The sequence below is a fragment of the Cnephaeus nilssonii genome, assembly GCF_951640355.1.
Source record: "Cnephaeus nilssonii genome assembly, chromosome: 13".
Taxonomy (NCBI): domain Eukaryota; kingdom Metazoa; phylum Chordata; class Mammalia; order Chiroptera; family Vespertilionidae; genus Cnephaeus; species Cnephaeus nilssonii.
Window position 1 is genome coordinate 4,315,187 of NC_137084.1, and position 26,336 is coordinate 4,341,522.

The window sequence follows — 26,336 nt, forward strand, 5'->3', positions numbered from 1 at the left end:
CATAGGATTCCATGATGGGATTGGACCAGCACACCGACCAGGGGTCTCCACCCATCACCTGAGCACAGTGTGGGGTCTATTAGCAAGAAAGACAAAAGCATGGCTGTTGGGTGGGCAGGCCTGGCACGGCACCCTCCTGGCACTCTTATTGGCTGAGCTACCACCAGGAGAAGGGGATGGGTCTTTCAGGCCCACTCCACATCCTTAAGCTTGATCTCAGTTTTAGAACCTCTTCCCTGGCAGACGTGGGCTCTGGACCCGAAGTCACGGCCCCAGGGGCCCACCTTCCCTAAGATGAGAACCAGCAAAGGGGGCGACAGCGCCTACCGGACCACAGGCTCATGAGGCCCGGGGGTGAGTCTGCAGGACAGACAGATGGCCTGGAACAGACAGATGAGTTGCTGGATTCTGACGTGTGTAGCTTAGATGTATTTAGTCATCCATTCAGCAAGCATTGTTGCTCATGGTCTCCTCCAACTCCTCGCTCCCCTCTGCAGAGTCTGAACCAGCAGCACTGGCGGGCAGGTGGCCTGGAGACTGCTGGCGTGGCCTCTGGTCTGCACCTTGCTCTGCAGAAAGGACGCCTGAGGGGTTAGCAATGTCTGCCGTGGGCACCACATCGGTGGCGGGAGTCCGAAGGAAAGAGGCTGGGAAACAGAGTAAGTTACGGGCAGAAAGACCGTGGCCCTGAAGAGGGGGCCCTGACATGATATAGGCTGAATGGTGTCCTCCCCAAAATGCCTGTGTAAGTCCCAACCCCCAGGACTTCAAATGCAACCTTATTTCGAGATTGGCTCTTTCCAGAGGTGATCGAATTTCAGTGAGGTCGCTAGGGTGGGCGCTACTGCAATGGACTGAGGTCCTTTTAAGAAGGGGAGGTCCAGACGCAGACCGCCACGGAGGGAGAAGGCCGCGTGAACATGAAGATGGTCATCTACAAACCATCCTGCTCTCGGGGCCTGCACAAGGCCCGACCTGGCCAGTCCCTGATTCCAGATTCTGGCCTCCAGGCCCGAGAGGTAAGTGGCTGATGCTTAAGCCACGCAGCCTGGGACACCTTGTGACAGCATTCCTGGGAAACACACAGGGGCCAGGCCTCTGGGCACAGGACCTGGACAAGGGCCTGAAGCGGCTGTGGGCCCCAAAGTCAGGACATCTCAACCCCCGCCCCAGCTGTCCCAGGGAGGTGGACTCCATGACCCCTCGCCTTCCCGAGGCCAGCGAGGCCAGCGGTCACGGTCACGAGGACAGCCAGCCACCAATGGTCTCCTGTTGACTTCTCCCGCCAAGCGTGGTGCCTGAGGACCTTGAAGTTGAGAACGAGCCTTGAGGTTTAACGGGAGCCCTGTGTCAGCTAGGCAGCCCTAGTGCCGCCTGCCCGTGACCCTGAGCTTGCTTCTGAGAGTCAGCGGCTCAGGCAGATTTTACCGGGTGGTTCTGCTTCGGGGTCTCCCATGGGGGTTGCCACCGAGATGTTGGCTGGGACGCCCGTCATGGGAAGGCGGTGGGACAGTCCTCTCCAAGGTGCTCGCTGCCTGGGTCAGCAGCTCGGGGCTGGCTGCTGGCGGGAAGCCTCAGCTCCTCCCACGTGGGCTTCTCCCCGGGCAGCCTGTGCGTCCTGGCAGCCTGGCGGCTGGCTTCCCCCGCAGGGAGCAATCGGACAGACTCAAGTTTGGCCTCAGTTCTGGGACCTCGTCCTGGGATTCACGCACGGCCACTGCTACAGGGGTTCTTTGTTTTTTGTTTTTTATTCTTTTTTTTTTTATCTTTGTTTTGTTTTGTTTGTCTTTGTTTTTGTCACACAGCTCGTCCCCATTCAGTGTGGGAGGAGACTATATAAGGGCATGAAGGCCAGGAGCTGAGGGTCATTGCGGGGGGGGGGGGGGGGGGGGGCTGGCTACCACAGGCTGCATGAGCTCTGCTGCTCTAGGGGTTCTGGGGGCAAAGGGTCAGGGGAGGACGAGTCTTACAGGTTGAGCCTGGGAAAGAGCGCCTTGGGAGCACGTGAGTCCCCAGGGCTGCCATAGCTGGATGGCTGAGCACAACGGCAATTTATCATGGTTCTGGAGGCCAGAAGTTCAGAATCTCTGAGAACCCTCTCCAGGCCTCCCTCCCGGCTGCTGAGGGACACCCTCATAATCCTCGGCTGAGCCACGCCTCTCCGCTCTCGGCCTCTGCCTCCACCTGCCCACCTCCCCTGTGTCCGTGGGCCTCAAACCGCCCTCTCCTTTGTCTTCTAAGGACGCCAGGCACTGGATTTAAAGCCAATCCTAAATCAAGGATGATCTCACCCCGAAATCCTTAATTACATCCGCAAAGACCCTATTTCCAAACAAGGTCTCCTTCACAGGTGCCAGGGGTTAGAACTTCAATGTATCTTTACAGGGGACTCAATTCAACCCCTTACGAGAGGCATCCCCGTGGGGGTGGGGGCTGGCTGATGCCATGACCTAATCTCTCCACCTGCTTTGGCTCAGGTGTCACCGCCTCCAGGGAGCCTGTTACCCTCCCTCGGTGCCCCCAGTGCCTGCGCCTGCCACCACCGCTGCCACCATTATTCCTTCAGCTAACATCTACTGAGCCAGGCGGGGGTTGGGTCCCAGGGGTACAGCAGTTAAGGTTGCCAAATCTATATTTTTTTAAAATTGATTTTTTTGTTGTTAGTGAGGAAGTGGGAGGGAGAGAGAGAGAAACACCGATGTGAGAGCGATGCATGGATCAGCTGCCTCCTGCACACCTCCTACTGGGCATGTGCCCTGACTGGAACCAAACCAGCCACCTTTCAGTGCATGGGACGATGCCCAACCAACCGAGCCACATAAGCCAGGGTTAGGCTGCCACATCTGACATATAAAGATGCAGGGCGCCCGGTGAATTTCAGATCAAGGGTAAGTTTAAGCTTGGCCCCATGTATTGTGTCTGGCAACCCTGACAGCAGCAGAGAGCAGCACGGCCCCCCGGCCCCCGGCGGGGAGCCTGCGGCCTCATGGGAGCTGGCAGAGGGAGAGGGGCCTGCTGGTGGGCCACAGAGGCTGGAGGAGGTAGCAGGAGGCCCAGGAAGTGTGTCGGGGCCAGCCACCTGAGTAAGGAAAAGCTTCCCCTCTTTAAGCTGGGACCCCAGGGGTGAGGAGCAGAGAGGGTTTCGGGTGAGGGGGACAGCAGGTGGGGGTGGAGAGGGGGGACCTGGGCAGGCGGGCAGCGGCCAAACACCCTAACCCTTCAGAGAGCCCAGAACCTTGTAGGGCTTTAACTGGCCTGGCTAGCTGTGCCTGTGAAGAGAGAGGAGGATTGTGCCCTCACAGATGCCGAGGAAAAAACAGTGTTTCAAGAAAAAGGGGTGAGTGACGCCAGCAGCTGGCGGGAGGTCCAGGAAGAGAAGGGCCTAGATGTGTCCCTTGGAATGAGCAGAGCTGCCGGAGGCACCAGGGAGAGGCCAGGCTGCAGCGGGTGGAGGGTTAGTGGCAGGAGAGGCTGGAAGGTAGAGACAGGGTAGACCGCTGTTCCCAGGTGCTTCTGAGTAAGAGGGCGGCCCGGTGGAGAAGGCTGGAGGAGGGAGGGGGCTGCAGGGAGGGGCCCCGAGGGGGTGAGGCCCAGGGAAGTCTGGCCTTGGAGGAGGCTCAGCTGGCCCTGTGGCAGGAAGAGGCAGGTGGGGAACATTCGGGTTCTTTGGGGGAAATCAAGGACCCGCGGGCCAGCTGATGGCATGGTGGCCAGGCCTGTTCTCCAGCTCAGACGACAACACGGAGCACACGGTGGCCCTGAGCCTCTGCTGAGCAAATGAGCAGGTGAATAGCTGGGAGCAGCTGAGGGCTCTGGAGTGACGGAGGCGGGGGGCGGGGGGGAGGGAGGGGGGCTCCAAGGACAGTATTGGGGGGAGTGGTTATCTTGGGGTGAAGGGGAGGCAGAGGGGGAGCCCAGAAAGAAGGTGGGAGGGGCACAGGCCTGAGGGGAGGGTCAGGGAGGAGGAGAGCGGAGAAAGGCCCGGGCCCCTGCGTGGGAGCTGGAGGGAGTGGCTAACCGGCCGTGTGGACAGCCTGGCCAGTAGGGGCAGGTGTTTGGCAGGAAATGGAGGGGGGGAGGGAGGGAGGGGTGGGGCAGGGGCACAGCGGTGGGGAGATGTACTTTTGTACGTGGGAGGGGATCCCTTTCCTGCCCCAGGCCATGCCAGGTGCTGTCCACCATCCCATCTCATTTAACCCCCAGAACCCCCACGGAAGAAGACGGTGAAATGATTGCTCTGGGTGGTCTCACAATTGGGGGGGTGGGGGCTACATGATGTCACCTCCCCAAGGGACTACTGGGCTCTCCCCTCCCAGGCCTTGTCTGGGAGCCAGCAAATTCCAGCAGCCTGGGCGGGTGGGGACCCAAGAGTGGGGAGTGGCAGGAAGGACAGGGCGCAAGATGTCCTGGTGGCAGGCACCTGTTCCCTGAAGCAGCTGGCCACGAAGCTGCATGGGGGCAGAGAGAGGAGAGAAGCCCAGCAGGAGGGGCGCTGTGCTGGGGAGGGGGCTGAACCTCGTTCCTACCTGCCCCACTGCTTCCTGCTCACTGTCCCTTCCCCCAAGTCTCCTGACCTCCTCCTCCTTCGGAGGCAAGTTGAGATGCCCCCACCTTGGCCACGCTCCTCTGACCCTTAGCTCCCTCTTTTGGTCCTAAGAATGCTAGCAACCCGATTTTCTGACCGAGGAATAAGATACAGGATGGCGATTCATTCTAGTCTACCTACGCTCCCTCCAAGTCTCTCCCAGCCTCATCCAGCTTTAAATACCACCCATGGGTCTACTGTGCTGAAATGTTTATCTCCTGCCTGGACCTCGCCCCTGAGTTCCAGACTCCGAGTTCTCCACGTGTCCATGCGAACATCCAAAAAACTTCTCAGGCCCTAACCGGTTTGGCTGTGGATAGAGTGGCGGCCTGCGGACTGAAGGGTCCCGGGTTCCATTCCGGTCAAGGGCTTGTACCTTGGTTGCAGGCACATCCCCAGTAGGGGGTGTGCAGGAGGCAGCTGATCGATGTTTCTCTCTCATCGATGTTTCTAACTCTATCCCTCTCCCTTCCTCTCTGTAAAAAAATCAATAAAATATATTTAAAAAATAAATAAAGAGTTCAGGATCTAGGTGGGAACGTTTGTGCCCTGGCCAGGTGTGTGTGGCTCAGCTGAGTGGAGCGTCATTCTGGACACCAAAAGGTTGCAGGTTCGATCCTCGGTCTGGTGCATACCCATCCATGTATCTCTCACACTAATGTTTCTCTCTAAAATCAATTAAAAAAAAAAAAAAGACTTCCCTGTGCCCCAGAGTTGCAGGAGGGGCTGGTACTTGAGAGGTCGTGACGGTTTGGTTGTCTGTGAAGGTGGCTGCTTCGGCCCGGCGGGGCCACAGGGATGCTGAGCGCCAGGGCTGCCCAGAGGCGCGCTTCTCAGCGCGGCGCAGCTGTTGCCATAGCTACAGAAGCAGCCTGGCGAGGAGGGGGCGGGCCCGGGGCTACGTCATTCTCAGCGCGACGCTGCTCTGCGACTCCCGCCTCTTTCGGCTGCAAGACCCTCAGCCCGCCTCTCGCGCTCTCCACCTGCACGCGCCCCCACCCCCCTCGGCTGTGCGCACGCGCGGTGCCCACCAGTGCGCGCGGGGGAGCCCGCCAGGCGCATGCGCGGTGCGGGGACCGCGGTCGCTCTGCTGTCGCCGCTGCCACCGTAGCTGCCGTTGCCGCCTTCCTGCCGGCAAGTGTGGGCAAGAGGAGCTGAGGGCCGCCGCCACCGTAGCCGCCATGGGGGTGAGTGAGGCCGAGAGAGGAGACGCGAGGGTCCGGGGCGCTCCCCGCTCCACTTGCTCCCTGCGCCCCCATTGTTCCTGAACCCCCTCTCACGTGACCCCGACCCCCTCCGGCCTCACGTGACCCCCAGCCCCCAAATTACCCGACTCCCCCATTCTAAGTGTCCCCCTGCCCGGCCCAGCGCGGGAGTCCCCTGGGGAGCCCCCTTCTCCGGACCCCACCCCCTCGGGTGTCCCCGCCCTTCGCGTCCCGTCCGCCCGCCTTCCTAGCTGACCTGTTATCTTCGTGGCCTTCCCCGGCCCCTGCGCGGATCTTGGGGTGTCCCCCCCCGTCCCCAGGGGTCACTGTCACCTGGTTGTCACCGGCTTTGGGGCTTCCCCCATCTTAGGTGAGCCCTGGCCTGGAGGCAGCCGAGGCCCAGGGAGAAGAAGGCACCCAGCCAAGGTCACCCGGACGGGGACCGGGGGCCAGGCCCACTCGGGTCTCCCGAACCCCTGTCGCCCCGCTGCCCGCTGCCCGGGCTCTCGGTGAAGCCGGCTCCCTGCCCTCTTTCGAAACCTCCGCGCCGGGTCCCTCCTGCCTCGGAAGCGGGTTCTTCCGTCCCAGGGGCGCAGGGAGGTGTCCGCATTCCCCGGTCGCTAGCCGTCTCGGCACTGCGGGGGGCTTCGCAGCGGGAGCGCGGGGGGCGGGGGCAGGGGCTGGCGCGGGCCGCGGCGTGGACGGCGGGGGGTGGGGGTGGCCACCTGTTCGGTGCGGGGCCGCCGGGTGCAGATGGAAGTTACGCACATGTTTCTGTGGGTTCGCCTTCCTTAGCCCCAAGCAGCGTAGCATCAGGCCCTCTCCGAAACATGTACCCGGCCCTTCCTGTTACAGTATTAGTGTTTACATGGGATTTCCCCCGCTTTCGGGAGCCAGAGCTACCGCAGTTCCAGCCCCGTCCGCTGGCCAGGGCCATGGCCTCTGTGAATTTGAATTTCCTCCTGTATGTGATGAGGGTGGCGTCCCTCCCCCTTAGGAGACATGGACGGGTTGGTGAGGTCGTGGGTGTAGGTAGCCCCATAGCCTCCGGGTTAGTGGCTGTTGCTTTTTGCCTGTATTCGCAGCCTTTACTTAGTGATCTAACATAGATGTGGGCTCGTTTTACTTTAACCCATTGGGTGTGTCCCTACTGTTACTAACCTGGATGTTTTTCTCATTCAAATACTTATTGACTGAACAAATCAACTTGTTAGACAAAAATCGTTGTCTAACCCATGTCCAAGCACTTTGTGTAATCCACGTCAAAACACATCCATCATGTTTCAACAAGGAATTTGGGGGACGATGTGTTCCATATGTAGAAAATCAAGTCTGGAGACTTTGGGCATGTTTAACCTGGACGTGGGTGGAGGCCCCGACCCAGGTCTTGTGGGAACCAAAGGAAACCTGTGTGCCCAGCATGGGCTCGTTAGGTATCTGCCCAGCATCAGCCCCTGTAGACGGAGCAGAAAAAAGAAGCATAACGTGCCATTCCGGGCCAACACTTCCTATTGGCTGAGTTCCTCACAGGCCTCAGCGATACTGTGGTCCGAGCTTCCTTCAGGCCCCAGGCCTATCAGACGTTACCGATGTGCCTCCCAGAATGCCCCGACCTCGTCTCTTCTGTTCTGAAACTCACTGCAAGAGAGAGACGTCCATTTTCTTCCCTGAAACCGAACTGGACCCCTCTCATTATCCTCATTCCTCATGGGCGGGGCTGTGGACGCCCCACTTCAGTGTCAGGATGGTCCCATAGTGGTCCCTTTCCAGCAGAGGGCCACGCTCCCGACAGCTGACCTCAGGCTAAGGGGGGCCTCCGATGGAGCACCATTCTTCAGAGTGCTTTTGGCCCTGGCTGCCACACAGGCATTGTTTTAGGAGTTAGAGTTTAGATGTCTCCCTTTGCCCCCCACAGAGGTTCTTTTCGGATCTTGGATACTTTGTGGGACGGGGGGAAGAGGGGGAATTAACACTGAAAATCCAGGACATGACACATTCTTTATCTGAAAGGTGCCTCTTGCCTCCATCTGGGTGTTTTTTTGTGTCTTTAAATTTCTCCAGCCCTAGGTGGTTTGGCTCAGTGGATAGCGCATCAGCCAGCGAACCGAAGGGTCCCGGGTTCGATTCTGGTCAAGGGCACATACCTTGGTCGCAGACTTCTCTCCAGCCCGGGCCCTGGTTGGGGCGTGTGCAGGAGGCAACCAGTCAATGTGTTTCTCTCACATCGATATTTTTCTCTGTCTTTCCTTCTCTCTTCCACTCTCTCTAAAAAAAACATGGAAAAATATCCTTGGGTGAGGATTAAAAAAAAATGTCTCCATGTCCGAGAACTGAGTGTGGGGGGCTAATTTGGTAGGAACAGCACGGGGAGGAGAGTCACAGCTGCGTGTGAAAACATGTCACACTTCGTCATGTGTCCTGAGTGTAAGTGATGGAGTAGTGGTATGAGTACCGACTGTCTGCTGAGTACTGGGTTGTCAATTGGCAGATAAAGCAAATGTGGCCTCTACCTCGGGGAGTGAACGGTTTGGTGGGAATGAGGGAGATGGTAATAGGAAGACCTCCTTGAGAACTCCGTGGCCCTGAAAGTTATCTGACCTCTCTGTGCCTCAGTTTTCTCATCGAAGAAGTGGGCACACATACCTTGCTGAGTTCTTGTGAAGATTAAAGTAAATCATCTATTAAAGCACTAGCAGAGTGTCTGCCACTAGTGGACACTTGATAGTCCCATTTTATGGATGGGGAAATTGAGGTTCAGAGAAACCTTGCTGGAAAAGATTAAATAACTTGTCCAAAGTCACACAGCTACCAAGTAGAAGAGCTGAAAAGCAAATCCAGTCTCTTGACTCAAAATCCCACACTCTATTATAGAAAGCTCCCTCGGGAAAGACACTTCCCACAATGAGCTTCACTGTTCACTGTGCTTATGCCCACTTTAATGAGGAGGATTTTTCTATGTCCCTGCAGGATAGTCTTACCTCCACAGCATAGGGCAAAGCTAATTGGAGCAGTAGGAGATCGCTTTTCCGAGGGTGTGCTAGGTTTGCGGGGGAGCCCCTGCCTGCCTGGCCCAGCCTGCTGCAGTCTGCCTCCTACCCCGTGTGCAGGCAGCAAAGCGCTGAAGGGGCGCTTCCATTATCTGCAGTGTGGGGTCATGGCAGCCCCAAGCCTCACTCCGAGGACTGCCTGGCCCGCCTGTTCCCCTGCATGAATGAGCCTATAAATCCGAGGCCTGGGGTTGGCGCTCCCGCTGCTGGTGCTTTGGAATTGCTTACTTCCTGTGCTTAGAAATGCGGGAACCCACGTGTCAGTGCTCTCCGAGTCCCTGGAGCCGTGCTTTCCTTCCAGCACCTTTGATCCTTCAGCTCTGTGTCATGTTAAGAGAGCTAGCGTGCTGGGTGGAGGAAGGGAGCTGCTTCTGCTCTGAAGGGGTGCTGACCTCTGACCTGTCCTTACAGCTGTTCCGTGAGGCCAGTGTTGCCTTCCCGTTTCTCTGGAGATGGAGTTGCTTTCACAAGTCATGCAGGGGCGGAAGGGCACTGGCCTGGCCTGATTGGTGCCAAAGCTCATGTTCTTTCTGCCCCATCGCACAGCCCTGGAGACCCGTCTCAGGTCTCCCTGTTCCTTGCCCCTACCTCAAGGAGATAGGACTTGGGGTGGCACTGTGTTGGCACGTCATACCAGCCATCACCAAGCCAGAGGGTAATGGGAAATGAATTGCTGTATAGCTGCCTGGAGGGCTTTTGAGGTCTCATCTTGACCTTAACCTTGGCCGGCCTGAGAAGGTCTTTGACAGTGACGTGGGCTCTCCCAGTGGGAGAGAGCATGGCCGGTGAACTAACACTGGGTCTATGGCCCAGCCCTTGGGATTGGGTTTCCCCTCTGCCATTTACTCTCTGGGGAACTTGGAACGAGTCATACAGCCCTTTGAGCCTCAGTTTCCTCATGTGTAAGGGAGGCCATGTTTCTGCCCTGGGAACTGAGCCAGGTGATGTTTGTGAAAGCACTTCGCGAGCTGAGCGTATCTCCGTGCTGTCTGGAAACCCAATTCCTACGGGAAAGATGGAAGCTCCAAAACCTGTGTGTGGTGGAGAGGGCTGATTCTGTGTCCAGATCTCAGCCCCTCTTAGGGAGACAGTATGTCCTCTCGTGTTCCTTCCTCTGGATCTAGCCTGGCCTCCAGCACCGTGCTCAGCCTGCAGACACCAATGGCTGGTGCTGGATGAGGTCATCCTGGACGAGCAATCCCTGGTATCTGAACTCTTGCCTCCTGGTTGCTTGAAGTAGGAGTCAGCAGTGTCAGTCCTGGGGAACCGAGGGTAGAGTTTATCCCGATCAACCTTCCCGGCAGTTGGTTTTTCTCAGCCTTTCCTGGGGCCAATCAGTGCCCACTAAGGTGTGACTGGAGGTAATAGGACTCTCTGGTGAGCTCAGCCATCTTACCATGCCTTTGGGGTGCCTCTGCACCAGCTGGGTGGACGAGCACCTCCGGATGTGTGTGCTGCTCTGGTTCTTGGGTGTGAGTGAGAACTGTCATTTACTGAGCATGTGCTATGTTAACCCTCCCGGGCTAATGCCTCCAGGTAGACATTCATGGCCCCACTCCTTAGATGGGAGAGGAGGCAGTGTTTTGCCTGAAGATGCAGGGACTGAAGAGCAGAAAGAGGCTTTGGATAAGATCTGTCAGGCTCCAGAGCTGGGCTCTTTCCCTGTGTTCCCCCAGGAGGGTCCGCTTAGGCCTGAGAGCCGCACACGAGCCTCAGAAAGGCTCTGCCCTCGCCGCAGTTGTGTGTGGTTTCCCGCTGTGCAGGGCAGCCCTCCTTCTCCTCCCTCGCCTGTGTGGCTGCCGTTGGCTTTGCTGACCACGTGTCCGCAAGGCCTCTGTCCCCAGGTGAACCCCGTGGGGCCCTCACTCTGCCCAGTGTGCCTGCCGCTCACTGGCCTGGCTGAGCAGCACTCTGTCTCCTTAAGCCAGAGCGCCCTGGCCCTAGCTAGACGGGCCCAGCTCCCAGGCTTTGTCCTGAGGCTGGAAGACACTGGAACGGCTTCCAATAAACTTGCACTTGGGAACCTCTGTCGGCAGCTTCCTGGGATGCATCTCCTCCCTGAAGCCTGCCGTGAATCTGTCCGAAACGACTTGTTCCCTCCGCAGGGGGAATGGCTGAGGGGATATTCCTTAGGCGTCTGCCGGGGGCGGGCTCCGCTGCAGGGTTGTCTGTGCTCTCACCGGGCCCTCCCCGTGACCAGCAGTCCCCAGGGTCAGTCCTCTCCCTGACGGAAGCTGAGACGCCCCCAAGGTCTCACGCCTGGAACATGCTTGGGCCTTTCCCACCCAGCAAGTGTGGCAGCCCGGCGCGGAGTTCTGCTGCTGAGGCCAGGTCCGTGGGACCCTTCGGTTCCTCAAAGCCTTGGCCACAGCCCTTCAAGCCAACTTTGCTTTTCTCTGTTACAGAGGAAGTCGAGCAAAGCAAAGGAGAAGAAGCAGAAGCGGTTGGAGGAGCGGGCAGCCATGGATGCCGTCTGTGCCAAAGTGGACGCAGCCAACAGGGTGACTCCTCCTTCCCTGTCCCTTCCTCCTCCAACTGCAACTTGGTTTTTACTTTTACTTCCTTTGGCGCCACCCTGTGGCAGAATTGTGTTACTACCCACCACACCTCTGCTGCCTCCTTGCTGAGGAAAAGGAGCCAAAATGAACCAGGGAGGGTTTCCAGGTGGGCGGGCAGTTGGCCCACATGTGCAGGGAAATGTGGATTCAGATGGAAGCGGCTGCGCCCCTCTGTGGGTCCCTTACCAGTAGAAGAGGGCCTGCAGCCCTAACCGATTTGGCTCAGTGGATAGAGCGTCGGCCTGCGGACTGAAAGGTCCCAGGTTCGATTCCGGTCAAGGGCATGTACCTTGGTTGCGGGCACATCCCCAGTGGGAGGTGTGCAGGAGGCAGCTGATCGATGTTTCTAGCTCTTTATCCCTCTCCCTTCATCTCTGTAAAAAATGAATAAAATATATTTTAAAAAAAGAAGAAGAAGAGGGCCTGGAGAAATTTTTGTTAGGATTTGCATTTTGGGGAGCACACCTCCCTCATAAAATGTGGTGTAATTTCCTCACTCATTCTTCAAACATTTATTGACTGCCTGTGAAGTACCACAGGGTGTTCTGGGACCAGGAAGATGCAGCCGCCTGGTTTTAAGAGGCTGCAGTCGGGAGGAATAGCCGTGAACCTGAGCACCAGATGGGCCCGGATTTGAAACTGAACCAGAGAGATGCTGGTCACCTTCCCGCCCCCTTCATATCCCACCTTTTGTTGTTCTTACAGCCCCTCAGTGAGCAGTCCACATTGATCAGGATGTGGCTCAGGATGTGATTTCCCGTTTGGGTTTTGATAGGGGAGCAGTGAGCAGGTTGTATGCCCACAGGCCAGTATTAGTTTTAGCCTGGGAGAGTCTCTTTCTGTCCTGGCAAATGAACTAACAACTCTCTTTGGCCTCCTCACCATGCCTCCCTCTTACGTGTGGTTTCAGAGCTGAGGCAGGGAGTCCCTCTGAGGGTGCATCTGGCCCAGCAGCTGAGCCTCCCAGTGTGGTCTGACCAGCATCGGACTTCAGGGCAGAGCGTACGCTCTGCCACGCGTGTGTTTATGCTACTTCTCTTTCTTTCCCTCCACAGCTTGGCGACCCTTTAGAGGCTTTCCCCGTGTTCAAGAAATACGATCGAAACGGGTGAGTGTTCAGCATCCCTAGCTTTTGTCTCGAGTCTCTTCAGGAATTCACCTTTCCGGAGTAGGCTTCCCCAGGCTCAAATTTTCCCATTCTTCTCGGTTAGGGAAAAGCAGAAAAGGTGGCTAGTGCCCTGTTGATATAAAATCCCCCAGTTAGGGTGACAAAAGAATCCATAAATGAGCAGATTGCATAGTCTCAGATTGATGCCTCTAGGATTTGTTATTTTTTCTGGACAAAGAATCATAGAGCTGAAACTCTTAAAAAAATCATCCAGGCTGACTCTCATTTCATACAGGGGGAAACTGAGGCTCAGAGAAGTTGAATGGGATTTCTGAGTCTGGCAGCCAAGGGGGCTTTTAATTCCCAATCCAGTGCTCTTTCCCAAGTGTATAGTATTCTTGTTAAAATCCACTTACTGGCTTTGTGACCCTGGACAAATTACTTAACCTCTCTGTGCCTGAATTTTCTACTCAGGAATGGGTCTAATAATAGCATCTTCCTAATGGAGTCATCAGGAGAATTAAATGTAAAGCATTCGTGCCTGGAGCATACTAAAAGCTAGATCAGTGTCAGCAATTATTACTACTGTTATTACTGATTAATTTACTGTATGGTCTGGATTACAGTCCCCCTCTCCTTTCAGTCCTCTTGGTATAAAATAGGAAGCCTGATCTGTTTTACCAGAGATGTGTTGGCTGGCGGGGAAGTGGGAGTTACGGTTTTAGAGAATCACAGCTGTGGGTTTGAATCATAACTGTGTCTCTTATTAACTATATACTTCGACAAGTCAGTCATCCTCTGTAAGCCTCATTTTTTAATCTATTAAATGGAGTGAAGATGCCAAACTCGCAGGGTTGTTTTAAGGAGGAAAGAGAATGTATCCAGCTCTGTAAGTAGCAGGTGGTATGAGTTTATTTATTATATATACATATATATATATATATATATATATATATATATATATATATTTAATTGATTTCAGAGAGAAAGGGAGAGGGAGAGAGAGATAGAAACATTAATGATGAGAATCATCGATTGGCTGCCTCCCACACGTCCCCCACTGGGGATCAAGCCCACGACCCAGGCACGCGCCCCTAACTGGAATCGAACCCGGGTCCCTTTACTCTGCAGGCCGACGCTCTATCCACCGACCCAAATCAGCCCGGGCGGTGGTATGAGTATTTTAATGAATAAGAAAGACAAGTGTAAACACATGAGTTATGATGCAAAGACTACAAGGCAGCACTGTATTTGCCTTTCATAGCTGTGTCTGAATCTCAGTGTCACATTAATTTATTCATTCTTTCTGTCTGTGTCAGACAGCACAGCTCCTCTGGCGGCTTTGTCATTCACCTTCTGGGGAGGACTTTGCCATAGTTAGAGATCCCTTACTGTGAGAGCTCTTAGTGACTTCTACATGGCCACTATTTACAAAGAAAGGAAGACTCTTCCAAGCCAGGAAGTTCCAAATTTACGTGGCTGAGCACATGTACAGCTCCCATGGTGCAGCAGTCAGCAGAGGTGAGGGTGGGAACGTCCTCTGAGGGGTCATGTCGAAGGTCACTGAAGATAAGGACTTGGAGTTGCTGACTCCAGTCCCTTCAGAAGGTGGCACTACCTGGAGAATGTGAGTTGGCAGTTTGGCCGAGGAATTGAACTATGATTTCTTTATGTTTCATTTAGAAATAAATAGCAGATTGCGATATGCCTGCAGCATTTGTTAGTTTGGGAAAACAGTGGAGCTGGACCTGTTCTACTCTGATCAGCTGAGAGCACCTGTGTTGTCTTCAGAGAGGCAGCAGGCAGCACTCCTCAGGGTGGTGTGGGCCTTGGTCTTCTTGGGGGCCTGCGGTCACCCCGATGCTTTCAGAGGAGATGGTAGATAAAAGGGAGAGGTCTCGTGGGAGCCCAGGGAGGAGCCATTCAGAATTAAAGCAGCAGGAAGAGTGCCTACGAGCAGGGACTGAGGGCAGAGAAGACGGGAGTGTTTACAACGGTGCAGGAGAGGGGCGGGGAGAGCAAGGAGGCGGCAGAGAGGGAAACCTTAGAGGCACCTCCTACAGTCATGTCCGGGGGACTGCGCTTGGCCTTTGTGTGTAGATTCTGAGATCGGGCTGTCGGGGCAGCGGGCAGCACTGGGCCGCAGCGGCTTCAGATGCTTCTTTTTCTCCTCAGGTTAAACGTCTCCATCGAGTGTAAGCGAGTGTCTGGATTGGAGGCAGCCACAGTGGACTGGGCCTTCGACCTGACCAAAACGAACATGCAGACCATGTAAGACGCCCTGACTGCCGCGGGCTCGCCCCTGGCTGCCTCTCCCCTCCCGGAGCTGCTGGTCCTGACGGCCCCCACTTTCCCAGGTATGAGCAAAGTGAGTGGGGCTGGAAGGACCGAGAAAAGCGGGAGGAAATGACAGATGACCGAGCCTGGTACCTCATTGCTTGGGAAAACAGTTCCGTCCCCGTTGCCTTTTCCCACTTCCGGTTCGACGTGGAGTGTGGGGATGAAGTCCTGTACTGGTAGGAGCCCCGGCTGGGGGTGTGGTGTGGGGTGTGGGGAGGAGACCCCGCTCCCGGCGCTCCAGTGGGTGGCCCAGTCCACTGTGCCTGTCAGTCCTCTGGCCGGCCTGAGCCTCTAAGCTCACCCTCTGCTTTCTTCGCCCAGCTACGAAGTGCAGTTGGAAAGCAAGGTGCGGCGGAAAGGCCTGGGGAAGTTCCTCATACAGATTCTGCAGCTCATGGCCAACAGGTAAGGGCCACCCGCGTGTCGCACAGTTGGAAGGAGCTGCCTCTGGGGTGTCCACTGTTCTGTGCGTCTCCATGGAGAACAAGGCTCTCAGGAATATTTTGGAAGAAGGGCATCTAGAACCCTCTCAGCAAGATATTCCCTGTCCTGCTGTAATCCCAGATTTTGTACATGCGCCTCGTGTATAAGGGGGTGCAGAGGGGAAGCGGTCAGGCAGTGGGGCCTAATGCCCGTGCAGTCTCATCAGCCCCTATCAGAGGGAGCAGTGCTGTGGGTGCCCCAGACAGAGGCTGGACTCGGGGCGCGGAAGTGCTTCTGAGGGGCAGGCAGAGGCACGAGAGAGGAAGCAAGGCATGCTCTCTGCTTTCTCCTCAGCACACAGATGAAGAAGGTGATGTTAACAGTATTTAAGCACAATCATGGCGCCTACCAGTTCTTCAGAGAAGCGCTGCAGTAAGGAGCTGGGCCCTGGTGTGGGACTTTCTGCCCACCGCCTTTTTCCTGGTCCTGGCCCCATTCATCCTGATGCCTAGCTCCCTGTCCCGTGGTCGTGGGGGTGGGGGATGGCCTGGGGGTGCCCTCTGGCTCGGGCTCCTTCCCTCCTCCTGTGCCCTCACACCTAGGGGTCTCACGAGTGTGGTGGTGGACAAGTTCCTGGGCCAGGGAGGAAGGCAGTCGGCTCCTGCAACCAACCTTTCCTCCTGCCTGCCTTGCAGGTTTGAAATCGATGACTCTTCCCCCAGCATGTCTGGTTGCTGTGGGGAGGACTGCTCCTACGAGATCCTGAGCCGGAGGACCAAGTTTGGGGACAGTCAGCATTCCCATGCTGGTGGGCACTGTGGTGGCTGCTGTCACTGAACTCCCAACCAGAACGCCCTCTCCAAGGTCCACCCTCTCCCTGGTCTCCGGCCGCCTGCCAGGTGCCCTCAGAGCTGTGGCCTCCTCAGCCCTGCACGTGCCAGGCTGCGCCCTGAGAGCACAGAACCCCGGGGAGGAGTGGTCCCAGCGCCATCCTCCTCTCCTAGAAGAGCAGAGTGCCAGGAGGGAGCCGAGAGGAGAGGATGCCGAGGGAAGAAAGAGCTGGTGGAGGCTGGGCGTGAAGTCGTCCGGCATGGAGGCTGCCTTCTCACTCCACTCTTGCGCCCTTGAGCGTAAGATTCTCTGACTCCTCTGTAGCTGGATTTCTGACACTGGCCTCCCACCAACCTCCTGCCACACACACCACACACACACACACACACACACACACACACACACACACACGGACAAATGGAGTGTTTGTGCCCACCTAATGAAAGTCCTGGAGCCCCGGTCAGGGTCTGGCTGGTCCTCAGAGGGGAATGGACTTGGTGGAAGGTCTGGGCACAGCAAGGCTTCAGACTCCTGCTTCGCGGGCGGAATGCTCGGATGGCGTCCGGGGAAGGTCTGTGCTGCGACAGGCCCACAGGGAGCGCTCTAGCTGTGCTCTGGACCGTTAGAGGGGTTGTCCCAGGGCACCGGCAGCTCTGGGCAGAAGGCTGCCTCCCTCTCCATCACTGTCTGGGGCCGAGGAGCCAGGAGAAGGAGCCGGGTGGGCCCGCACTGCTCCTTGGGCTTTTGGACTTCGCTGCGTTCTAAGCTTAACCTCGATCGATGGCATCACTCAAGTTTCTACATCCTAGCAAAAAGCCAGAGGGCCTGCCTGCCCTCCATCGCCCTCGCTCTCCCCTTGCCTCTCACCTGCCCCAGATACCTCTTCTCACTAAGGGGGGATAACATCAGGGAGCCCCTCGTCTCCCCCCGGAAGGACCTCGTTCCTGGCATCGTTAATGCCTTCCTCTCAGATCTTGGTGCTGATAGCTCTCTGCAGGTGGGCGTCCCCCCTCTTCAGAGAGCCCCCAGCCAGCAGCAGGCCCTCCGCCTGCGCGCCCAGCCTCGCCCCTCGCTGCCTCAGTGAGGCACTAGAGCCACTGCCCGGCCGGCAGCTCGGGCTGCAGCAGGACCGCCGGGTGGCCACCGCGGCTGGCAAAGGGAGGGAAGGCCTTCCTCTTCTCAGGATAGAGGCTGTGGGGTCAGAGCCCCACTTGCCCTAATCCCTAGGCCTCGTTCTCCCTCCAGGGGAAAATGACCAAATCCTTATGCAGGAACAAGCACCCAGCACCACCTCCACCTGGACGTCCTGGAGCTCTGCATTAGGGCGTGTCTTAAAGTCCTAGCCTTTGTGAAGTTGCTGTCCTGGAGGCCCGTGGGTCCTTCCGACCTCTGTCTGCTCACAGCCCACTCTGCCCTGACTCGGGCCTCTGCTGACGGGTCTCCCTGGAGCTGTGCTTGCTTCTCCCCCAGATCCCTGCTTGTGGGGGTCTGTGCACATGGCCGCCTTCACCCAGGCCCGCCGAGCGCTCCTCGTTGCTCTTGACCCCCCAGCTGTGAGAGGGCCACTCCCTTGGAGAGGGCCCTGCAGCTTTACACTGGAATAAGCCCACCCGTGTCCTTGTCCTGCTGGCTCCCAGGGGGTTTACCCGAGGGGCGGGGTTTCCGTTTCTGGGAGGGCGGTGGTGGGCTTCCAAGAATCATGGAACGACAGAAGCGTGTTTAGGAAGTTTCCTCTGATTGCTGTCTCCGAGACAGAAGGATGACTATTGTCTTAGATCATGGCTTTCTGGTACCTCCCACTCAAGGGGACCAAAGGGAGCCCCCAGGGTAAGTCCCACAGAAGGTGAGTTCCGTGTATGTTGTCTCTCTGGTCATTGACCACCCGCACCGAGTCCATTTGGGCGCTTGGTGCCACGCCCTCGCCCAGCCTCTCCTGGCCGCGCCCCCGGGCTGCTGGGAGGGGGCTGGGCGGCGAGGCGCTGCCTGAGGCCAGCAGGGGGCGCTTGTCAGTTCTCAACCCTCAGTCTTTCCCCACGGACCCAGGTCATGGTGATGAGAAACAGCAGGCCTTTGCCGGGCTTTTTGTTCATTGTTTGGGGCACATTAAAATATTTTTTAAGATTTTCTTTTTAGTTGTATTCACTCTATTTCAGGTTATTTTTGTTGATGTCAAATGTGTATATGATGTGTATGGTTTTTAACCCTTCCAGGGTTTTTTAGAGGAAACTTTGAAGGATATATTTTTTCTTTAGCAACTTGTTATCACTGGAATCAAAGGGGAAAAGTGATCTCTTTTTGCATTGGTTGTATTTGTATGTCACAAATAAAAGATACTTTGTTCAGCTGCCGGGGTAGTGCCTGTGCTGGGTGCCCTGGGCGTGTGGGCTCGGGACACCTTGGTCTCCAGACTGTCCCAGTTGGGCCTGTGCGCTGGAGGCGTGCAGCGGTGATGGCGCCGTCCCTTCCCGTAAGAGAAGCCTCAGGCCTGAGAAACCTCGGGGTGTCTGGGCGAGCAGCCGGAGGTGGGAGCTGAGACCAAAGGCATGTGTTTCTGTCACTTCCCAGAAGCCCTGGGCAGAGGTCAAAGGTAGAGGGGCACCTGCTTTGCATCCTGGAGAGAGTCCTGCTCTAGGCGTGACACCTGGCATCTGTGGCTGGAGGTCAATCCCAGTGCAGCTTGGGTGTTGGATAGAGGAGCGGGTTGGTGTCCTTGTCTCCCTCTTACTGGGTTACTCCGAATGGTCTTTGTGCCTTAAAAAGATCCCGACCCCTCCCCTCCACTCAAGAGGCAAGGCCCCGAGGAGGGATAACTCACGTCAGGCCTGACAGGGAGGGACGTTGCGAGCTGGGGAGGCTCTGTCCTGGCCTCAAGTGTGACAGTTGGAGCCATGCGCTCCTCTCCCAGGCGGGACTCCGGCCAGTCCTGGCCAGGGTGAGCTGTGAGAGGCAGGAAGTGGGCCGGAAGGTAGAGCTCAGAGACACTTCCTGTGGACACTGAAGGGGCTGGCCTGTCGCGCTCCCGTGGGGATCACATCTGCTGGAAGGTGAGGGGGAGGCTCGGGTGGAACTCCCGAGCCACAGGGAGCATTTGCGCGGTGGAGGGTCAGGTATCTGGGGAGAGGAGCAGGGTGCCAGCCGTGGTGGCCTCAGCCGTGCGGGCGGGCACACCCGGGGTGGGGGATGGTTTGTGCGGCTGTCTTATCTGTGAGGCACAAAGAAAGGTATCAGGGTCCTTGGGAGGGGAGAGCATTCCACTGGCTGATCACAACAGGTTCCTCGGACGAAAGCTCCTTGTTCCTTGAAGGCCGTTGTAGTCCGGCAGGAAGTCCTTGGAACGCCCATCCCCTGGCTACCGGGTGAAAGGCGGACGTTGGAGAGGGGGAGGCCCCTCCTTCACCATCTGCCCTCCATCTTCCCGCGGCCCGGGCGGCCCGGGGCCCGTGGTCCTCCACTTCCCTCCCGCCGCAGCTCAGGCCTCTCTGCTCCCGGGCACCGCGGAAACGCACACCCAGCGGGCAGGAGCAAGAGGCACCGTCGCTGGACGAGTGGTCAGAGCTGAGCTGGTTTCGACCGCCAGGCCTGTCACCAGGGCAGGTGCCCTCGTTCCTGCGCCTCCTCTCCGAGGGCAGCGCTCCAGGGTCTGGGAGGCTGGGGGAGCCCTGTCGACTGGACAGCCCGAAGCGGCATGTTGCTGCCCGGCTGTGACGGAAGGAAGCTGGCATTCGGCGAGCGCCTGACATGCCGGTGACAGCTCACACTCGGTGCTCCTGTGTGCGGGCGCAGTGCCGCGCTTGCTCGTGTTCATCTGTCCCACGCGGGGGGCTGCCAAGGAAGATGGGGAGGCGTTGAGGAGTGGCTGCCTCGTGAGGCTCACCCACACAGGAGGGTTGGAAGAGGGTCTTGGGACTGGGGAAGCGGCCTGTGGTGACAACCTGCCCTGCCGCCGGCTCCTAGTTCTCTGGAGGAGGAGGCAGCCAGAGCCATCTCTGTTCAGAGCCCAGGGCCCTGGGCCCCAGCTGTTCCCTGATGCTCCTCCTGCTCAGCTGGATGGGGGAGGAAAGGTGATGATGAGGGGAGAGGCAGGCTGTGCCCCTGACCTGCCAGCTGCCCTGGTGATGGTGCCATGCTCCCTGGGGCACTGGAGTGTCAGGATGCCATGCTCGCTGGGCACATTCTTGCCCACATATGAGTCCTGACCCATGCCCACCATGACACCCTCAGGCGAGACGGGGAGGGGAGGCCTTGGGTGTGCTTGGGAGGTGTTCCAGCCTCGCAGCCCCGCCCCTCTGGGTCTCAGTTTACCCGTCGGTGCCCTGGGGGCTGGTGTGGAGGGAGTAGCAGCACGCAGACTCGGAGATCTGTCAGCTTCAGGGTGTGGGCCCTCCCTCCCCAGTGAAGCCGGCCTTTGCCACGCCTGAGTTGTCACACGTGAGCGCGGCGGTCTGGTCCTCATCACACATGGCACTGGCTGTGGGCTGAGGGCAGAGGGGTAACCACACCTGGCTCCCTGTGGGCAGGCACCCAGCCACGTCCTCCCTGTGCCTTGGCAGCGGCTGCAGGCCTGGGGCTCTCCCAGCCAGGACAGCAGGACACCCCTCCGGCTGCCCTCGTCCCCGTCACTGCCTGACAGCTGGGTCAGGGCCCGCCCCTGCTTTTTGGAGAGGGGGCTGCTGGGAGCTCACAGAGCAGAGAAGTTAGCAGTATTCAACGGACCCAGGTGCAAACCCCGCCCTGGCAGTGCAGACTGAGCGGGGGCCCGGCCTCTGCCGGCCTCTCCTCCTCTCTGGTGGGGCTTCTGAGGGAAGTCAGTCTCCGGGCCGAGGAAAGCCCAGGAACGGAGGCTAATGCGCCTCTTCCTCCAACAGTCCCTCCTTTTCCTCCAGCCGCTGGCGAAGGAGGTGAACGGGCGGGCGTTTCCCTGGAGTAACCCGGGGACCCACAGGATGGCCCGTTCCTTCCTCAAGGGCCCCGGCCTCTGGCCTGGCTGTGCTCTAATCTGGGCGTCAGCACTTTGTTCATAAGACAAAGGCCTGGCCAAGCCCATTAGGGCAGCAGGCCCTGCCCTTCTGGAGGCATGCAGCCGGCTCCGCCCTGAGCCCCCAGGCTGTCTGCTTTGAGGGGAAGATTTACATTTAGAAGGCTCTGTCCTGGCTGTTTGCCAGAGCCTGGGGCAGGGTGAGGGCAGGAGCCTGGTGCCGGAGGTGGGCTGGGCTGAGACTGCCACATTACCAACACCCATGAGTGGGGGGGGGGGAGGGAGGGGAGGAGGGGGCGGTCTGGGTAGCTCAGGGCCTGGGAGCCCATTCTTCCAGAGGAAGGTCAGGCACAGCCCATCCTTTGGGTATTGAGTCCATGGCCACCTTTCTGCGAGCCCCCCCCCCCCCCCCCCCCCCCCGCCTACCTCCATGGGGCTGAGTTTCCTACAAAGCTCCTGTGTTCCCAGTCCTTGCCACAGCCTTTGGTCCTGTTAGCCACAGTATCCAAACTGGAACTTCTGGAAACTCCTCCACAGCACCTTGTGTGAAGATGGTTAAAAGCATGGGGTTTGCAGCAGACAGACCTGCCCTGGAATCCTGTCCAGGCTGCCCCGTAGCTGCAGGACCCTCAGTAGCTCATCCAGGTCTCCTTTGTCGGAAAATTGGAATAACAGTATCTCCCTCATGCTCTTGTTGTGAAGATAGAATGAGATGGTACAGGTAAGGCCTGGCTCCGGGGCTGGCTCCTTACCCCTTTCCTTTGCCTTATGCCTCCCGTTCAGTGCCCTGCAATTCGTCATCGTCTGCTGTGGATGTGTGCCAGGCCCTTTGGAGACAGTGGTGAACCAGACCCAGACTGCCCTCGGGTGGCCCCCGGGCTAGGGATGGAGACCAGCCCTGTGGGCAGGGCCAGCACGGGCCTGGGGGGCCAGTGAAGGCTGACGGATGAAGTGCTACCCATTACTGCCTACCACACCAGGCACTCTCACTAGCTTCTCACAAAGTGCGTGTTTATCATCTCTCCCCCTCGAATATTTCTGTGATAAGGGAGTCCTTGTTCACTTGGATCCAGAACAGTTCCTGGAACACAGTAGGGACGAGTGTGTATTTATTGAATAAAGAGAGCTGTATTCCAAAGCGGAGGCCGGGAGAGTAGGCGTTAGAGGTGAAAAAGGAAAGCTAGGTAAGAGCTGAAAGTGTTCTAGGCAGATACAAAGCAGATACAAAGAAGCAAAAGGCTTGCGGGGGTGGGGGAAGACCCGTGAGCCAGGAGGGAGGTGTGGAGTATTTGGAAACAGGCTGAAGAGTGACATCCAGAAAATGGAACTCGGACCAATGGAAGTTAAGTAGGTGTATGATTTGGTTAGATTTATGTTTAAAAAGAAGGAAAGTAGGGGTGGAGGGAGGAAGGTCGGTTGCCCTGCGTGGAGACCGGGATTAGAGAGGCTAATGGAAAACGAGGAGAGTTCGGTTAGGTTAGTGTCAGCGGGTCGGGCCAGAAGCGGGAGGCCGGCAGAGGGGAGTCTGAAGACAGAGCGAGGAGCGCGGGGATGGAGGGGGAGGCCGGGGTGGCGCGGGATGGAGGGGGAGGTCGGGGTGGCGCCTGGCAGGCGGCCCTGGGTCGGGGCGCACGCCTGGGCTCCGAGCTCGATCCCCAGTAGGGGGCGTGCAGGAGGCAGCCCAGCGACGTCCCATCGACTTTCCTGTCTTCCTCTCCCTCTAAAAAAAAATAAAAAATAAAAAGGGGTGCCGGCCGGAGCCGGTTTGGCTCAGTGGATGGAGCGTCGGCCTGCAGACTGAAGGGTCCCAGGTTCGATTCCGGTCAAAAGGCATGTACCTTGGTTGCGGGCACATCCCCAGTAGGGGGTGTGCAGGAGGCGGCTGATCGATGTTTCTCTCTCATCGATGTTTCTAACTCTCTATCCCTCTCTCTTCCTCTCTGTAAAAAATCAATAAAATAAAAAAAAAAAAGGGGGTGCCGCCTACGTGAGAGCGTGACCACAACTGTCGCTCAGGAAGATAGGCCACTTGGGAGGCGGGGCATAGCCGGTAGGACGCCCTCCAGGCCCCGCCCACCGGTGGGAGGGTGGCGTCGATTGGCTGTTTCGAGGAACGCGCCCAAAACCAAGGGAGGTACGGCCTTTCGTCATTTCCGGGGCGTTCCCAGGCCGCCTCCCCTGCTCCGGAAGTCCCGGGCAGCCATTTTGACTCCCCGACCTTGGGCTCCGGCTGGCCGCCGTCTGCAGTGCGTTCCGTGCGGTCATGTCTCCGCTGGCGCCGCTCCTGCTGCGGGGCCTCGCGGGCCCGGCCCGGCGGCTCCTGGTGCCGCGCGCGCAGGTGCACTCCAAGCCGCCGCGGGAGCAGCTCGGCACCCTGGTGAGCCGGGCGGGGCGGCGGGCTCCGCGTGGCCCGAGCTGCCGGGCGGGTGGGGGCCGGCCTGAGGGCGCAGGGGACGTGCCCGGGCCCCCGGCCTGCAGTCGGTTCCTGGGGGTGCCTGACGACGTCAGCGAGGATAGTAGTTGCTACCGCGACTAATAGTTAGGGAGGGCGGGGGCCGGGGGGGCGGGCAAGAGGACCCCAACAGGTGTTTGCAATTCCAGGAACGTGGGAGGGTTTAACCCCGACTGCCCGCTCCCTCCCGTTGGGCGCAGTTACCCATTGCCTCAGTGGCGGAACCCGCCTGAGTTGAAGCCCTCGGAGTCCAGGCTCGCAGGCCCGGGAGGTGCTGCGATGGAGGAGCTCATAGTGGTCATAGTTGCAGCGGGCACCGCTGGGGGCCTGCTGTGTGCCAGGCACGGTGCCAAGACTGCTGTGCTGGCCCCGTCAGTCCTGCCCGTGACCCGAGAAGAAAGGCATGAACTCCATTTCTGCTGAGGGAGTGGAGATGTAGGAGCAGCCACATTGACTTGTCAAAAGTCACACCCTTCGGTGGCGAAGAAGGAATTTGAACTCAAGTGTGACTCCAGGTTTCCCAGCGATCTTAGCTATAGGGAGTGTGGAAATGGCTGAAAAAAGCCTGGATTCCAGCCCCAGGGGTGCCTAGCAGTCCCGGGAAGGAGGTGGGAGGTGCATTTTTACAGTTACCAGCCCATGGAAGGTTCCTGGGTCCCAGCCGGCCAGCTATAAACAGGTTTACATCCTTGTTCCTGTTCCTTCACTTGATCAATGGCTGGTGGATTCCTCCATGGATTCTAACCCAGGCTGCCCCTCCCCCCTTCCATGTCTGACCCTTGACCTCAGGGCCTGGAGTGGGCCTTGGATCTGCAGCCTGAACCTTCACTCCAGGACGGGGGCTTCTGCTGCCTGGGGAGCTGCCCAGACATCCGGGCCCCTGGGCAGTTTCTTACTGTGGGGCTTCCTTCCTTGTGCTCCGTGCAGGACGTCGCCATTGGGCTCACCTCCTGCTTCCTGTGCATCTTCCTGCCGGCGGGCTGGGTGTTGTCTCACCTGGAGAGCTACAAGAAGCGGGAGTGAGGGGCTGTCCTCCCCTGTGACCTGACCACCCGCCTGTCCTGATCATGTCTGCTGCATTCCTGGCCGCCTCCCCTGGAGGGCGTCCTTCAGCTACCGCGGCCTCTTCTGCAATATGACCTCTTGGTTTCTCCATTGTGATCTTGGGACCATGTAACTCGCTGTATAAGGCCCTGCTGGGTAGGACCCACCTTGGAACAATAAAGTCTATTTAAATCATGCTTCAGAAACTCACCGTACCTTCCACCTGGGCTTCTGCCTCCATACTTGAGCTGATGTTGGTGTTGGGTGGGGGTGTGGAGAAGGGGGCCTGCTGGCTGACGGGCCAGTGGTCGGTCCTGGTGCCCAGCCATTCCCCCTGCTGTCGGGGAGGGCTGCTTCCTTTGCGTGCTTTCCTGTGTTGAAATGTTTTTCTTGGGAAACAAACACTGTTGTTATTGGGCAGCCTTGTGTGTGTGTGTCTGTCTGTCTGTCTGTCTGTCTGTCTCCGTGTCTGTCTCTCCCGTTGGGGCCAGCCTTCCCTGGCCGTAGTCGGAGCTCCAACCATTTCTCAGATGGTGATGTCCTTCCTAGTTGGGGGGGGGGGGGGACGGGGACTTGACAGTGTCTTGCTTTTTTATGTCAACGCCAGGGCCCCTCGCCTTTTATCACTATATCCGTAAGTGCTTATGGACTGACTGGCTTTCTTCTTCTCCCTGCTGCTGCTCTGTCCCTTCTCCTCCTTGGTTGGGGAATTGCTGCTCCTCCATCCCTGGGGGCCTGGGGGGCCTCCTAAGCTGGGAAACACTCCACACTGAGCTGGAACCCTGACTTCAGTGTCTGGAAGGAACCCCCGGACTGCCGTCCCCACCCCGGAGGGGAGTTTAGCTCTCCTTTGCTGGGTCCCTTCCCCCGGGTGATTTCTGAACAGACACAGGGTCAATGTTCCCTGTGGAGCTGCTGCCAGGTAAAGCTGAAGGGCTCTAGGATGTGGCTGGCTGAGGCCCTGGGTGTCAGAACTCCCATCTCCCCAAACCCTCTTCGGCAGGGCTCTTGTTTCCTGATTGGCGTTGACAGAAGCTCAAGATGAACCCTGTTCTCCCTTTTGTCTAACCTTTCCTGGCCTTTGTGTGGTGTCCAGTGATGCCTGGGGGACCCAGTGCCTGGATGGTGTGACAAGGCACTTCTGCCGGCTGCCTCCGAGGTGGGGATGGTTGCCGGCCCTAAAAGGCTTGTTTCCACACAGGCCAGCCTCTGCCGGGCCTGGAGGGGCCGGGCCTTGAATGCTGGGGGTGTCCACAGGGTGGGATAGTGGCCCGGGAGTGGGATGCAGGATCTGAAGGGCAGGCCTAAGCCAGGCTGGGGTGAGGAGGGAGGAGCACCCACCTGTCACCGGCAGGGTCCTCCACAGCTCCCTTGTCTTGGGGGCGGGAGCTCATGGCTATCACCTCCCAAACAGCGGGTCACCCCTGGCCCCTGCCTCACTCTGGGAGGCTGTAGGGAGCGGCTATAGGGTCAGGCCTCAGACTGACCTGTGGCAGAGCCACATACAAGTCCCAGCTTGGAGGGCAGAGCCCTCCGAGCACAATGAAGCTTGACCTTATAGTCCTCCCTTGTTCCTGGGTAGCTAATGGGCTGTGGGAGGTGCAGCAAGTGCTGCCAAAACAAGGCCTGAGTAAGAAGTAGGTTTGAAACTCGCAAGAACATTGTAAACATGCTGACCACTCCCTTTGCTTTGTGTGAACCTATCTAATGAAAGGGTAATATGCAAATTAACCATCACTCCGTCACAAAGATGGCAGCACCCAGTCCT

At 58.0% G+C, this 26,336-nt stretch overlaps 2 protein-coding genes across 2 annotated transcripts; both read left to right on the forward strand.

The window, feature by feature from the left end:
- Nucleotides 1-5,533: 5,533 nt before the first annotated feature.
- On the forward strand, nt 5,534-18,357 carry NAA40 (N-alpha-acetyltransferase 40, NatD catalytic subunit). The gene is made up of 8 exons (XM_079788087.1): nt 5,534-5,772; nt 11,243-11,338; nt 12,451-12,503; nt 14,679-14,774; nt 14,861-15,019; nt 15,165-15,248; nt 15,621-15,698; nt 15,962-18,357. The coding sequence occupies exons 1-8, from the start codon at nt 5,767-5,769 to the stop codon at nt 16,101-16,103; spliced, it is 714 nt and encodes a 237-aa protein (XP_079644213.1). The 5' UTR covers nt 5,534-5,766; the 3' UTR covers nt 16,104-18,357.
- A 4,893-nt stretch (nt 18,358-23,250) lies between these two features.
- On the forward strand, nt 23,251-24,765 carry COX8A (cytochrome c oxidase subunit 8A). The gene is made up of 2 exons (XM_079788088.1): nt 23,251-23,449; nt 24,452-24,765. Exons 1-2 carry the CDS (start codon nt 23,336-23,338, stop codon nt 24,545-24,547), a joined length of 210 nt encoding a protein of 69 aa, XP_079644214.1. The 5' UTR covers nt 23,251-23,335; the 3' UTR covers nt 24,548-24,765.
- Nucleotides 24,766-26,336: the final 1,571 nt, after the last annotated feature.